General features: G+C 37.1%; 1 protein-coding gene across 1 annotated transcript in view; it reads right to left on the bottom strand.

The window, feature by feature from the left end:
• LOC127454388 (threonylcarbamoyladenosine tRNA methylthiotransferase-like) overlaps nt 1-16,435 on the bottom strand; it is a 594,560-nt gene that overhangs the window by 107,229 nt on the left and 470,896 nt on the right. Inside the window, exon 12 of the mRNA XM_051721568.1 lies at nt 953-1,015. Within this exon, the coding sequence (XP_051577528.1) occupies nt 953-1,015 (63 nt within the window). The remainder of the gene's footprint in view (nt 1-952; nt 1,016-16,435) is intronic.

Below are 16,435 nucleotides of genomic sequence, written 5' to 3'. Positions count from 1 at the left end.
GTTTTGGCCTGTGTGATCCCGCCCACTGCCCATTTCCCAATAGTATTTCGGCACCCCGGGTTGCCAGATTTGAAACAAGTTAGCAGGCAAACACAACACGCTGAAGCCATGGAAGCCAGCAATACATCTAGCTAACATTCACAGAGTTATAAAAAAATCCATATGAGCTGGTTTATAATTTGCAAATATTAAAAACATTGCAAATGTATACATTAGCTGATCACCTTACAGTATAAGGCTCGTCACTTGCCATTGTCAGTTTGCTCATTCCTGTTGCATGTCCTCAACCTGGCAACCCGCGTGATCTTTGAGGAGGGGGTGGGGGAGACAACTCTCTCCAATATTTTTAATTTGGACTGCAGTACCCATTTTAAACACTTGATGTCAATGTTACATATTGCTCCTTTAAAGAAAGTTACAGAATCACAAAGCATCAAACATTAAAAACATCACCACCTTTTCACCCTCTCTCAATATTGTTTTTCTCCTTCTCTCTTAGATGTGCTGCTTTTTTCTTTCATTTAGTGTAGTATTGCAATAAAGCGCTTCTCTGACTGTTTTTACAGGCAATTGAATTGGCCTTGATTACAGTGTAAAGCTCTGATTAGTTAATGCAGTGCCAAAGCTGCGACTAGAGGACTGAGGGCCACTAACTGCAATGACAGAGGTTTTTATGGGGTGCTGTGAGCCACAAGAGCTTGGCTCTGCTGATACTTTAATAATGTCATTAAAACAGGGCTGGCGGCTAACATAGCTTCCTGTTCCTATCGAACATAACTCTGTTATTTCTAGTCCATTTTCTCTGTTTTATTTTAAGTGTTAATCTTTTATTTATTTATTTATTTTTTTCATAATATAGTCCAATACATAAGTCACATGTCAAGACACCTCTCTCACTCTCTTGAAAATACAATGCCAAAAATATACATAGATAAACAAAGCATTGTCTTACCTTGCCATCGTAAGGGTTGTATGAGTGGAAAAGGGCAGAGAGCTCCTTGGTTCTTTGTTTTTTCTGTGAAGAAAAAAAAAACATAGCAGGATTATTTACATGGAACAACCACAATTAAAAATAAATAAATAATAATAATAATAATAATAATAATCTATATCACACACACACACATACATAAATATATTTATAATATATTATATAAAGCCAAATTAAATTATGAAATCAGACAGCAGAATGAAGCGAACACTTAGAGATAAAAACAGTATATTTGCCCCAAAGACTTCTTGAGTTTCCCAGAAGTGCCTATGAAAGCTTATTCATCCTTAATTTGTAATGAAACACAAACACTGAGCTTTGAGGACATGTATGATGGCTTTCAATGCAGTCACGTAAAGCTAGCGAGAGTTATAAAAAGGCTAATTAGGCGTGATTATATGGCATCTAGCAGAAGAGAAGTCAAGTTTTTACACAGCCAACGGGAAAGTGAGAATTTCTTACCAACAGCTAACAATGTACACATGATGTATATGATTTATGAGTGATTTCACATGACAACCTTGAAGAAAATGGTTTAAACTCACTTGAAAAATTAAATGAGCTTGTTAGATTTTTGCTTTAAGACTCAATTAAATTCATGCCAAAAAAAAAAAAAAAAAAAGATGACCAATTTAAAGGTGCACTCAGCAATTCTTGAGAAACACTGTTGATATTCGAACTCAACTGCCAAAACAAACACACCCCTCCCTTCAGTGCTCCTTTCGAAGCGCCTTGGGCTTGTGCAAAATTGTACATATAGCCACAGCAGAAGTGGTTGCCAATGTCTTTCAGCCGTGTCTATATTCACAATATTGCACTGCCTCGAGTGCCTTATTGCTTAAATAAGGCCAGAGATAATGAATTAATAATGCACACAAACAATTATAAATGAGCTCAGACCACCTAACCAAACTCACTGTACTGCACATACCACTGCAGTTCCCTTCAGCCCTAATGATGGCCATGGGTGATCATATGGAGGATTTAGGATGTAGAAGCCAGAGCATGAGAGTGAAATGCCTAATGATTGCTCCCTGTCCCCTGTGATTCCAACTCTCTGTTTCTCTCTTTCTCATCACCGTCTTCACATCACCTCTGCTAATCAGACCAGGGGATTCTCGACATGGAGAACGCACAACCTCAGGGTTACTGTTCCTGAGCTCAGCCAATGAGCTCCCAGCAGGATTTGCTCTATAACACCAGATTCATAGCACCCGGCCACCCCAGAGCATTGGGGGAGGAAACTACCGACAAGCTAAGATGTTCACATTCATTCACTCAATCAATGGTGAAGTGTTCCTTTTCTCCTATAGCAGACTTTCTGGAGATTTTATTTGCACAACTGGAATGAGAGAGAGAGAGAGAGAGAGAGAGAGAGAGAGAGAGATGAGGCTAGTGAGGTTGTAGGTCTGAAATAACCAAGCTAGCAGCCTTAAGAGAATACGCTTAGCCCTCTTCAAATCACATGTCTTCATTCAGGGAAAAACAGTAAGAGAAATTTGATAAAAAAGATGAACCCCAGTCTGACCTCGATAGACTCAATATTTCAGCCAATTAGGGCCAGGGTCCTGAGATTGCAGTAGCCCAAAAGCAGCACGGTAAGGTGAAAAATAATCTTGATAAGCCAAATAACCACTTCTTTTTTTCTTTACTGTGAGTCATAGCTTTGCATCCCAGTAGATGTCCAAGGGCAAGATGGACAAAGGTTATAGTAGGGGTTTGAATGATTTTACATTTGATTCAAACAAGTCTAAATGGCCCACCATATCCTGTAATGGTGTACGTCAATCCATTTTCACACATCTTTCCAATCTCTCCAACTCATTTTTTTCTTGCTGGTGACCTTGTATGGACTCAGTAACATTGACTTTGTGGCCAAAGTCAATTAATTTGTGGAAGTGGAATTCATTTGTAGAGTCGGAATGTCTGTCAGAAGCCCTGAGATTGGTTAAATGTGAAGTTATAGTTAGGATAGTTATTATAGACCAGCGGTTCTCAACTTGCAGCTCTGTTCTGATTGGGTTGTGGACAGCAGGAAAAATCAGTGCAAAATGCAAATAATAAAATGCAACTAAACATATAATCTGCATGATGGCAGTTACGATAGAAAAATAAAAAAGCTTATCAACTTTAAGAAGAGAAGAGAAGGTTGGGCATCTAATCAAACTCTATGTCATTTGGTAACAAGGCTATAACCAAGACAATATTTAGGCTAGTGTTTTGTTTTTTCTTCTTTTTTTATGAGTTAGATTACACATCTGCTGTTGTTTATGCACTTCCAAATGTGTCAATGGTAAATGGTCTGCACTTATATAGCACCTTGTAACCTTAGCAGTTCTACAAAGCACTTTACACTGTGTCTCATTCACACATTCACACACACCAATGACAGCAGAGCTGCCATGCAAGGTGCTAGCCTGCCATTGGGAGCAACTTGGGGTTCAGTGTCTTGCCCAAGGACACTTTGGCATGTGGAGTCATGTGGAATTGAACCACTAACCCTGCGATTAGTGGACAACCCGCTCTACCACCTGAGCCACAGCCACCCGCAATGTTCCTATACAGCCAATGTGATGTTACTAATCTTTCATATTGATGGGCACTATTTTGGTATACTGTGTTGGGTAACCACTTGATGTAAAATCGGGTTCCTGAATTGAGAACCTCTGTTTTAGACCCAAAACCAAATAAAGATAGTTTAACTGGTCTTCTGAAAAGCATACACACTGTTCCTTATTAAAGCTTACATATTACATAACATCCTCTTGTGTACCTGTCATTATTTGTCTATTATTATTCAACAGTATGAACATGACCCAGTATTCCACATCAAATAAATCAGCGGTTGATAATCTGGTGGACATGCTTGTGTGATGTTTGGCTTTACTGAAAGCTGAGAAAACATCTCAGGTAGATGGAGATAATATAGAAGCAAGTTGCTATTCATAAATCCTAACTGAGCACGCATCTGTCACTTCAACAATGATAAACGATGACACCTCATATACTGTCCATCTGCTCGTTCCATCACTCATTCGGGAAAACACCATACGTGTGGACAAAACAGACACATGTACCATCTCTTACACGTGAGAATCAGAACAATGCATACTAACATTTGTAAATTACCAATAATAATAATAACAGAAGGAAATCAAGTATTAGGCTATATTTACATTAGCAAACTACTACTCTTACCATTTCTGCAGAATACAGTAAATTGAACACACACAATCCAAACAGATCCAAATCCCACACTGTACACTGAGTGTACCACTTAACTAGTATTCTATTCCAACATAGCCTCAATTTCGTTAATAGGAACCACTTGTACACATTTTTGCATCTGGTAGTAAAATTCTACAATCAAAGAGGGCCTAAAGGTTCCCTTTAAAAGCAATTTAAAGCCAATGGAGTGATGTCATCCTCTGTGCACCATTATGCCTCACACAAACTTTTACAGTTCCATAGATAACATACACAGCTCAGGGCCTGCACCTTGACCCACAACAATCTGTCAGACAGGAGACATCTAAAAAGCCTGGAAATGACAGCTTTATAGACTCAAAACAGTCAAGGATGACACACTGAGAAGATAACAAGCTAGCTCTAGAAATAAAGGGGACATCTAGATAGTGACAGTATAATTATCCATAAATGCCTAATGAGTTGAAGATAGGATGGTGCTTTTGTCTAATGTCTGAGTCAGACCAGGTTAGTCTCAACAAGAGCAATGTTTGATGAAAGCGGTGTTGTTTTGGTCTAGTTTTCCAACCAAAGATGGCATTGGTCGCTTCAAGCACTGCCCATCTGTCCTTGTTTTAAGATGGATTTGTTTTAACGTGCTGAGTGTTCTTTACTGATCCCAATTCAGACATGCTCTGCAAAACTGGCAGAAGCTTTGTATCCAAATCTCCCTTGACTCTGGCATGCCTTCTTAATTTCCCCTGGTTAAAGACATTGCCACTAAGGCAGACAAGCTGTCAAGGTAAACACCTGTCCAGCTAGTAAGAGCAACATTCCAGGAGATCATTCCAATTTATCTCCGCTAACCCTGCCCTCTTGTGGGAGTTATTATGCTGTTGTGGAAGCTCCCAGTTTTTCCAGCTCCGCCTGCTTACCAGATCTCCTCGGCCTGACCGACCATCCGACAGTGATAACACAAGGCAATCTATTACGCTCACCACAAAATTCATCATGCTGTGGCGGCTGGGCCCCAGCTATGAGATAGGGAAAACGTGCTGAGAAACCAAAGTGCAAAAGCCAGCCAAGCCACAGATCCATCCCATCCACACCCCCTGAAGTCCCAAGAACGCTCAAGCCAGACAGTACGGTCCCAGACATCTGGAAGTATTATTAATGTGCGACCCCCGCTGCAGTCCCACCAGAGCGGACAATCTTTGACAGGCCTGGTAGTGGGATGTTACTCTGGGATTGTAGCAGGTGCTCCAGGTGGGTCTGGGAGGCCCCAAACGGTGCTCCATGAAAACTACACTGTCCACCAGCTACAGCAGGCTGTCGGGGATAGGACCTTTTTGTCTACTCTTCCCATGCTAGGGAGAGGAAGATGAGAGGAAGGTACAAAATGGGTAGATAACTAGAAAAATGAAATAAAGGGCTGTAATTGTTCCTTTTATTATGGGGCAATTTAAAACAATCCGAACAACAGATCTGGATAAAAATGCCAAACATGGCCCAAAAAATTGTCACAAACTAGAAAATATCTATCCAGAATCAATTAAAACCCTCATGCAATATCAATAAGAGTGAGCCACACACAAAAGACACCAGGTTGGGCCACTATTGCAATGCAGTAATTTGTAATTATTTGAACAAAGAGCAGAAATAATTAAGCAATCTCATCACCACAACCTTTGATTTTCTCTCAATGGTGCAACACATCATAAAAGCAAGAAAAAGGAATAATCAATTATTCTATTCTCATTAATAGTCAATCCAATTTTCCATTCTGGTATTAACTATGCAGTTCCTTGAAACACAAAGTGGATTGCTGATATTTCATCCTGCCAAAGAGTCCTGTAACAGAGCATGGCACGTGCAGGGAGGATTTCCTCAGTCCAGGAATTGATCCACGGAGGAGAAACAGTGTGCGATCACCTCAGAGGGTGATGGAACAAAAGGAATGACATATGAAGAAGCTTCCATAAAAGAAACATCCAGGCCTTTAGATGATCTTGGAGGGTGCAGGCAGGAAGAACACTGACTGTGATAACTAGACATCACCAAGTCAACAAACAAAAGTACAGTGGAAGTACGCAGACTTGGGGAACAAGGTCTGGAAAAAACACATCTATTGGACCACACCTTAATAGTTCACCCACAAATGAAAACTGTGCCCTTTTTTTCACTCACCCTCATGTGTTCCCAAATCTGCTTTCTGTTACATTTCATTAAGAATCTTTGCACAGTTCTTCCAATACGGACAGTTCATAATGGCGTCCATCAATATCATTTTTGGAAACAAATTACTGAGACAGAAAGAAAAAGTGTTCTTTTCCCTCTACTTTTGATAAAAATAAAATACATATATAAATGCAAATTTAAATAATATTAAAAAATAAAATAATAATAATTCTTTTGAGGCACTAAATCGATGAAGGCAGCTAAATTGTTAAGGTGAGGAAAAAAACAAACAAACAACAACAACAACTTGCAAGCAGCGAATCCCAGAGCATAAAGCCCAACAGACACTTTTCCTCTATAGTTTAAGCTTCATTAGTCAATTTAATTATTTCATTTGGGTCTAATTGCTAAGAAATTCCATAAGGCAATCACATCTGGGAAACGTCTGCCTACAGCTGCATTACATTATGAAGAGTAATCGACAGGACAGTTTGAATTTACCCACTGCCTAGAACCATTTGTTAACAGGTAAGAGTGATTGACTATGGCCCTGGCACCGTAACTAGTGGTGCTAATCTAGAACAGTGTGTTACAGGGCAAAATGAACCAGAAACAAGCACTACTGTACTAAGGTGGTTAGAGAATATGATGCACATTCGCTAATGCAGACCTACCTCTTTATGTGCCTAAAGGTCACCATCTGTCTTTTCCCAAGTTGGCCAGAACACGTCAGTTGAGGTAAATATCAATATTTCTCAAAGAGCAAAATGCAAAAAAGAGTGTCATACCCATGTTTAGAAAAGCATCTCTGTTTTGATATCTATTTTGAAGGGGCAATTACAATATCATTTTCTATTAGGGGTGTGAAAATGCATCAATGCATCAGGTGCATCGATCTTTCAAAGAAATCTCGATGCATTGATTATGGAATTTAAAAATCGATTATCAATACTATATTAATACCCAATGTGACATCTCATATTACATAAACCTACTTGGAACAGGAGCGGAGGATGCGAGATTGAAGGGAAAGAAAGCAGACTTTTAAATAAAGAAAGTTAATGCTGCCGAGTCCACCCTGCGAACCTATACGTAAGATAAAATGGATGGATGGATGGATAAATACTGCCGAGTTCCCACATACTAGACGCTAGCCACATACTACACGCTACTAACAGACAGTTTTTTTTTAATTGATGACCCTGCTCGATTTTAAAATGGAACTTACCTGCCTGCACATGACAGTTTATCTTTAATTACTGGTGCAAAATCTTAACGTTACATGATATGCAAATCTATTATGCTTGTTTAATGGTTTACCGTCTGTTTGTGTGTGTTTGCATTAAGCCATTACGTTGCATCAGACATTATGTTATTATTTATTACTTCCAGATATCTATTATGCATGTAACATATCTAGTATATGTACCACATTACAGTATGTCTATATGTAACATATTCATAATATCTATTGTGCCATATCATGTAATGCATTTTTTGTTAATATATGCAGCCACACAGCCAAACCTCATTGGTCCTAAATATATCTGTGACTCTAGTGCTCAAGGCTGATGCATACATTTTTGTGCTGTCTAAATTATGAATGCTCAGTAAATCTTTTTCAGAATCTTTTTCAGAATCTTTTTCAGCATATTTTTAAAAAATAATTGTGATTCGTTCCAAAATAATCAAATTCTAATAGGATCAGATTGAATCGTGACAAAATTTCAGATTTCACAATGCATCGTAATCGTTAGGTAAAGAATCGTTATCGAATCGTTGTCGGAGCGAATCGTCACACCCCTATTTTCTACCCTCTCGTTACCTTAAGAATTAAACAGGGGTTTTCGATACTGTACCTGTAAGACTTCTTTATGTGAATGAGCTCTTTTATGATTGGTTAGCTTCTTCACATATGAAGTTCACATGGCTTCTTACTGAAGTTCTTACTGTCATTCATTAGGGTGGGTCAAGTTACTGAGTTGTGAAGAGGTGTTGATATGTAAAGGGGAAAATGTTATTATTTTCATTGTTGTGACATCATGAACATGACACACATGAATGCCTTACCATGATTTCGCCAAGTATGATATGTTCCAGGATAATGATCCATGGTGAACCTGGAACATTGTTCCTTTCAACCAATTCAATTTTAGTCTTAGGGCTGAAATTGGAGACTGAAAATTTTTATCAACCAATAAGAATTTAGAGTTAGGTACAGTCTTAGCATTAGGGCTTAAACATCGTTCTTTTCAGATTTTAGGGTTACATATTGATCCAGGAACATGCTCTACTTGGCAAAATCATGATCACCAAAAATCTGAGGAAATGTACAGTTCTGTGCAAAATTCTTAGGCACATAAGATGTTTCACAAAAGCATTTGTCTTAAGATGGTTATTTATATCTTCAGCTTTAGTGTGTCAATAGGAAATATAAATGGTAGACTCCCAAACATTACTTTGGCAAATAGAAAAGATTAGAATAGAAGAACAGGGAGCCCTGCAACAGATGTCATGGCCCCCACAAAACCCCCCACTGAACATTGTGTCAGTCTGAGATTACATAAAGAGACAGAAGCAATTGAGACAGCCTAAATAGATAGAAGAACTGTTGTGAATTCTCCAAGAAGCTTGGAACATCCTATCTGCCAACAACCAAGGAAAAAACTGTTGGCAGATAGGATGTTCCAATGTTCCAAAGAACTGGTGCTGTTTTAAAGGCAAAGGTGGTCACACCAAATATTGATTTAGCTTTTTTATGTTTACTGGACTTTGTATGACATTAAGTGATTTATTATTTTTGAAGACATCCTCACTAAGCAACATTTTTCACAAGTGCCTACAACTTTTGCACAGTACTGCACATAGTACTTTCAAATCTTTTTATTTCAAAAGAGTATGAAAAAAAATCCTGTTTTTCCACTATATGACCATTTACATTTATTCATTTGGCAGACGATTTTATCCAAAGCGACTTACAAAAGAGGAAAAACATAAGCGAATCATCTTAAGGAGACAGTGGTATGAAAAGTGCCATATTACAAAGTTTCACTAGCATCAGAATAGCATTCAAAACAGATTAAAGTGCAACACGGAATTATTTATTTATTTTTTATTAATGTTTTTAGTGACTGGTTAAGTGCTCATGGAAAAAAATGTGTTTTTAGCCGTTTTTTGAAGACAGAATGTGAGTCAACTTCACGGATGAAGTTGGGAAGGTCATTCCACCAATGTGGTATGATGAAGCTGAAAGTCCGGGAAAGTGTTTTGGTGACTCTTTGTGTTGGTACAACAAGGCGACGTTCCTTAGCCGAACGCAGGCATTTAAGCATAAACTTTACTATGTAACCCTTACTATGTTGTCAGTCACTTGACTAGATTCATATATCAAATACATTGGAATGTATAACGAAATTATGCAAAATTACATAGGCAATTCATTTCAGGCAGGAGCACATGATCTTAAATGTGTGCTATATTCCACTCTTATGTGTCGTTTTAAAGTCTATGTTTCATTATTAAACAATGAGTGGGTAAATCAGTTGTGTATAATACAAGTTCAAGGTTTTCAAAAGAAAGACCCACATCAATTAGAATATTAACCAGAGAGAGCGGAGAAAAAAGAGAAAAAGTTGTGTGAGTGCGTAAGACAAATGTTGACGGAGAGAGCAGCAGCATGCTGAGAAGAGAACAAATTATAATAAATTCAGTTAGATATTCTGGCAAGAAGTATTATTAGCCTCTTTGAAGGTACTAATCCTTTGGAGAAGTCTGAGAGAAATACAATATTAGAGCAAGTTAGCAAAGGGTCACATTCAGCAGGACAAAAATGACATAATTGGAGCATATTTTCCTGGCAGTTCCTTGGAAGCAGAATCCAAGGAGAAACTTCCAATATATATATATATATATATATATATATATATATATATATATATATATATATATATATATATATATATATATACAGTTGTGCTCAAAAGTTTGCATACCCTGGCAGAAATTGTGAAAATTTGGCATTGATTTTGAAATTATGACTGATCATGTCTTTTATTTAAGGATAGTGATCATCTGAAGCCATTTATTATCACATAGTTGTTTGGCTCCTTTTAAATCATAATGATAACAGAAATCACCCAAATGGCCTTGATCAAAAGTTTACATACCCTTGAATGTTTGGCCTTGTTACAGAGACACAAGGTGACACACACAGGATTAAATGGCAATTAAAGGTTAATTTCCCACACCTGTGGCTTTTTAAATTGCAATTAGTGTCTATGTATAAATTGTCAATGAGTTTGTTAGCTCTCACGTGGATGCACTGAGCAGGCTAGATACTGAGCCATGGGGAGCTGCATGGTCGAGTTGCCAGAAAGAAGCCTTTACTGCACCAATGCCACAAAAAAGCCCAGTTACAATATGCCCGACAACACCTTGACACGCCTCAAAGCTTCTGGCACACTGTAATTTGGAGTGACGAGACCAAAATAGAGCTTTATGGTCACAACCATAAGCGCTATGTTTGGAGAGGGGTCAACAAGGCCTATAGTGAAAAGAATATCGTCCCCACTGTGAAGCATGGTGGTGGCTCACTGATGTTTTAGGGGTGTGTGAGCTCTAAAGGCACGGGGAATCTTGTGAAAATTGTTGGCAAGATGAATGCAGCATGTTATAAAAAAATAAAAAAAAACACACTTGGTGTGAACACTTTTGCCTTCAAAACAGCACCAATTCTCCTAGGTACACCTGGACATAGTTTTTCTTGGTTGTTGGCAGATAGGCTGCTCCAAGCTTCTTGGTGAATTCAAAAGAGTTCTTTTATTTATCTCAATTGCTTCTGTCTCTTTATGTAATCCCAGACTGACTCAATATTAAGTGGGGGGCTCTGTGAGGGCCATGACATCTGTTACAGGGCGTCCTGTTCTTCTATTCTATTCTATTCTATTTGCAAAAGTAATGTTTGGTAGTATAAAATGTATATTTCCTATTGACACACTAAAGTAGTAGATATAAATAACCATCTTAAGACAAATGTTTTTGTGAAACATCTTATGCACAGTACTGTACATTATATATATATATATATATATATATATATATATATATATATATATATATAGTTATGTCCCTGTGTGTGTGTGGCCATTTGCCATTGTCTAAGTGTCTTCAGATTTTCTTGTTCTGTCACCATACAGAGACCTTCCACTGGATGTTCCCACATGAATTCCCAATGACGTAATCATATCGCCACCAATCACCACAAACCGCCGCCTATGTAAAGCCTGCCTCTAACACATTCGTGAGGAATTTGTGGGTTTGAGGAGGAAGTTTGGAGGTGGAGAGTTTAGAGATAGTTGTGAGAGAGAGTTTTGGCTGTGTTATACGTTGTTTGATCGTCTGTAGTTAACCTATCCACTTTGTGTTCTTGTTTAAGTTTGTACATTCTCTGTTTTGTTTTCTCTATTGGTTTTCGTTATTTGTGGTTATTTTATTTCATCATTTTGCTTGTTAGCGTGATACTGGGGAAAGTGGACCGGTAAGAAGGTCACGTGACATACATTGAGCACAGGTAGGTAATTTTACGACTGTAAAAACACATTAGGTTAGGAGTGCGTGCCACCCTCTGTATGTTTTGGCTAGGAAGAGTAGTTTAATTAGGGCGTCTTGGGCGCTGAAGATCTTTTCTTTTGTCTCTTTTGTTTCTAGTTATTTTAGAGGTTTACAAATAGTTAGAGTGGATTTTGTTTAGCTTATTTCATTTGTTTGGCACTGTTCACATCCGTTTCTCCCCCTTCCTGTGTCCTGGTATCATCAGGTATTTTAAATATTGTTTATATACACTGGCGTCCAAAAGTTTGGAATAATATAGAGATTTTGCTGTTTTGGAAGGAAATTGGTACTTTAATTCATCAAAGTGGCATTCAACTAATCACAATGTATAGTCAGGACATTACAGATGTAAAAACAGCACCATCACTATTTGAAAAAAGTCATTTTGGATACAAATCTAGACAGGCCTCATTTCCAGCAGCCATCACTCCAACACCTTATCCTTGAGTAATCATGCTAAACTGCTAATTTGGTACTAGTAAATCACTTGCCATTATATCAAACACAGTTGAAAGATATTTGGTTCATTAAATGAAGCTTAACATTGTCTTTGTGTTTGTTTTTGAGTTGCCACAGTATGCAATAGACTGGCATGTCTTAAGGTCAATATTAGATCAAAAATGGCAAAAAAGAAACAGCTTTCTCTAGAAACTCGTCAGTCAATTATTGTTTTGAGGAATGAAGGCTATACAATGCTTGAAATTGTTTGAGAAACAGACGCCTCACATGTCCTCAGCTGACAGCTTCACTGAATTTTACTCGCTCAACACCAGTTTCATGTACAACAGTAAAGAGAAAACTCAGGGGTGCAGGCCTTATGGGAAGAATTACAAAGAAAAAGCCACTTTTGAAACAGAAAAACAAAAAGAAAATGTTAGATGGGCAAAGAAACACACATTGGTCAACAGATAATTGGAAAAGAGTGTTATGGATCTTAACCTCACTGAACTTTTATGGGATCAGCTAGACCGTAAGGTGCGTGAGAAGTGCCCAACAAGACAGCCACATCTATGGCAAGTGCAACAGGAAGTGTGGGGTGAAATGTCACCTGAGTATCTGGACAAACTGACAGCTAGAATGCCAAGGATCTGCAAAGCTGTCATTGCTGCAAGTGGATGATTTTTTGATGAGAACTCTTTGAAGTAGATTAAGAAGTTCTGAAAAAATGTTTTCAAATTCTAATAGCAATTTTTCACGTCATTAAAGTCCTGACAATACATTGTGATCAGTTGAATGCCACTTTGGTGAATAAAAGTACCAATTTCTTTCCATAAGAGCAAAATCTGTATATTATTCCAAACTTTTGGCCGCCAGTGTATATTTTCATTCCACTTGCTCACCTTGCACATAGCACTTGTATAATAAATCACTTACGTCAACACTATATTTCCCTTGTTCATGTCATTTGTTATCCAGCACATCAATTACTTTTTAATGTCATTTAATGCTACTCCCTAACACCCCTAGACGAGTTTTTGGGGTTGTAACACACAAACACACACACATATATATGATTAATAGTTAAAGATGAAGTGTGTAATTTTTCGATGTTAAAACCAAGCCCAGCCCAGCAAACTATAATTAAGTAATTTGTAGGTTGATTCCCTCAAAAAGAGTAAGCAATGTGGGTCTGATGCACTATAAAAACATTTTGAGCATCCAAATCAGCTCCACACAACAACATTGACTCAAACTATACAAACTTCACATGTGAAAATATCAGGCCACTTTGAACTCTACAAGTGACCATGTATGCTCCTTTTCCTGTCAGGGTGGGAAGCTGTCTGAGTTTCTAACCTTTGGTGTCTTCTGTTTAGAAATGGTATTGACTGTGTAAAGTATTTATGTCATATATATATTCCATAACCTACCTCAAATTTCTCTGTTACACTGACCTCTCCACCCAAATGCTGTTGTTACTCTCTGGAGTCAGAGTGAGTTATAGTAAAGCCATATGAGACATCAGAGAAAGAGTATAAACATAAGCCAAAAGTTTGGTGATGAGTGAGGCCTGATATACAGCTCCATTGTGGGGCCTACATTTTGGGGTTGTGTTGTGTTAAGAACCAGCCGTGCCAACTGATTGGCAGTTGTGAGGTTGAAGTGAAGCATGTTTTAAAGCCATGATTGGGTCTCTTATCAGCATGTGTTTTACGTATGCCAACATATGAAAGCAGATGTGGAGCACTTGTGCTCAAAACAAGAAAATCCACTAGCTGTTTTCTCAAGTTTCATCTGCACTAAAGTTTTATCTGTGAATAACTAAACGGCATAAATTCAACCAACAGATGTCTTTCAAGAGCCACAAGAATTTAAATAAACAAAGAGCTTCGACATGAGTTTGCTTTCTTTGTTTCAATCATCATTATGGGTTCAGATCAAATAATTTCTGCAGTTAAAGTTTTCTTTTTTCCCCCTGGCAAATACATTATATTTTAGAATAAACAAACCCAGAGGTTGCACAACACAAATAATCATTATTGGTCACTTTGATGGACTTGATTGTACATTTTCAGTCATGCAGTTATATTATCCATCAGTAAAAAAAATAAATTAAAAAAAATAAAGCTTGGTATTCTGAGAGGCTGTGCTCGCCGAATGCGTATTTGCGCAGCTTTTCAAGTTTTCTATGTTAACATGCACTAGGTGGTCAATTTTGACAGTTCACATGCAGAAGTGCCATGCTTATTAGATGATGTGTTAAGTTGAAAGAACTTCTAAGTAAAAAAAAAAAAAAAAACGCAGCTTGTGACATCTGCATTCCGTTCTATTGGATGGGCTGCATCTACTGTAATTATTTTTATTTTTTTACCCATGAATGTGTTCTGTCTGAAAGGCAAGAGCTCATTAAGTCTTAAGTTCTGTGTTGCAGATTCTTGAGACACTGTACTGCAATCTGATCACCCAATTTAATGAACAATATCCCATGAATTCTTCCACAAATTCTCACTTATATCTCTTCCCCAGTCTATTTTATACTTTAAAACTTTTTTTTTAATTTTTATTATTTACTTTTATTTTCCCCTTTCTACACTTAATCTAAAAGCCTCCTTTTATGTTGAAATGTTTCTACAGTTAGGAAGCACAAAACACCAAATCTGTCTAAATGACAAAAAAGCATATGGAATATCGAACAACATATATATATATATTCCACAATATCTTGCGGAACTTTATGGACCCTTTAGAACTAGTGGTCGACTGATATGGATTTTTTTAATTGCCGATAGGCAGATACAATGCCGGTATATCACACAATTTAATATATTAAATAACAACATTGCTAAAAATTTATAAATACTTATTTAACATTATATTTACTAAATTTCACACAAAACTTTATGTAAAAAAAAATAAATATATATATATATATATATATATATATATATATATATATATATATATGTATATATATATATATACATATATATATATATATATATGTATATATATATATATATACATATATATATATATATATATATATATATATGTATATGTATATGTATATATATATATATATATATATATATATATATATACATATATCTTTAGAAATACTGTAAGATTATATTTTAAATTATAGATGGAAGTTTCTTCTGATTTCTGTTTAGCCATAAAATTTTTGTAATTATTTGCAAATTGTTAATAAATTAGGTAGAAGGAAATAACAGTACACACAGTAGTCCAGCAACCATGGATGGCATGTGTGCATTAGTAATTGCATTTAGTCACAAAAGACCGAATCAAACCAATTGTACATACAGTGCACAGTGAATAAGACATTTACTCAGAGTGCACATGAAGTGCTTTTACTTTGAAGTTGCACCCACGCGCTTGTGTGGATCCAGCGCACAATCTCCTGACAATTTAAATGGTCTGGATCGCCTGCTTGGGTTTTCACGGACTGACCGTCATGATTTGTGAATCAGAGGAACTTTTGATCCTGAAGTTTTTATTCCGGCTGATAGAATACGTGCTTCAGAAGAAGATATTATTAGATGAGCGCTCAATGGTAAGAAAAGGCTGGATTTCCGCAATGTTTGCATAAAGGTTTGTTTATTACATCTGTTTAAACGAGGAATCTGCATATTTGCAGACATATATGATATTAGTTTTATTGATATTTGTCTTTTTATCATTAGACAAGACAGTTAAAAGTTAAATTGAACTGCTGAGGAGACAGAGGGAGAGTGAAACACGTGAGCACTTTAACATTATGAGCCCAGTCGGGTCTATTGCAGTTTTTGATATGCGAACCGTTTAAATGAGACTGTGTTGCACACCGGTCTATTATTGTAGTAATATGTCTTAGACGCTTCACATGCAAGCAAGCGATTATCGGCGCCCTCGCGGAAATAAGAAACAAATCGGCCAAACAGGGAAATTTATCGGACGATTCCGATAATTAAAAAAATCAGAACATCGATTTATTGGCTTCGCCGATATATCATTTGACCACTATTTAGA

This window comes from Myxocyprinus asiaticus, chromosome 16, assembly GCF_019703515.2.
Source record: "Myxocyprinus asiaticus isolate MX2 ecotype Aquarium Trade chromosome 16, UBuf_Myxa_2, whole genome shotgun sequence".
Classification (NCBI taxonomy): Eukaryota; Metazoa; Chordata; class Actinopteri; order Cypriniformes; family Catostomidae; genus Myxocyprinus; species Myxocyprinus asiaticus.
Note: the sequence above shows the minus strand (reverse complement) of the source record. Positions and strands in the feature narration are given on the sequence as shown.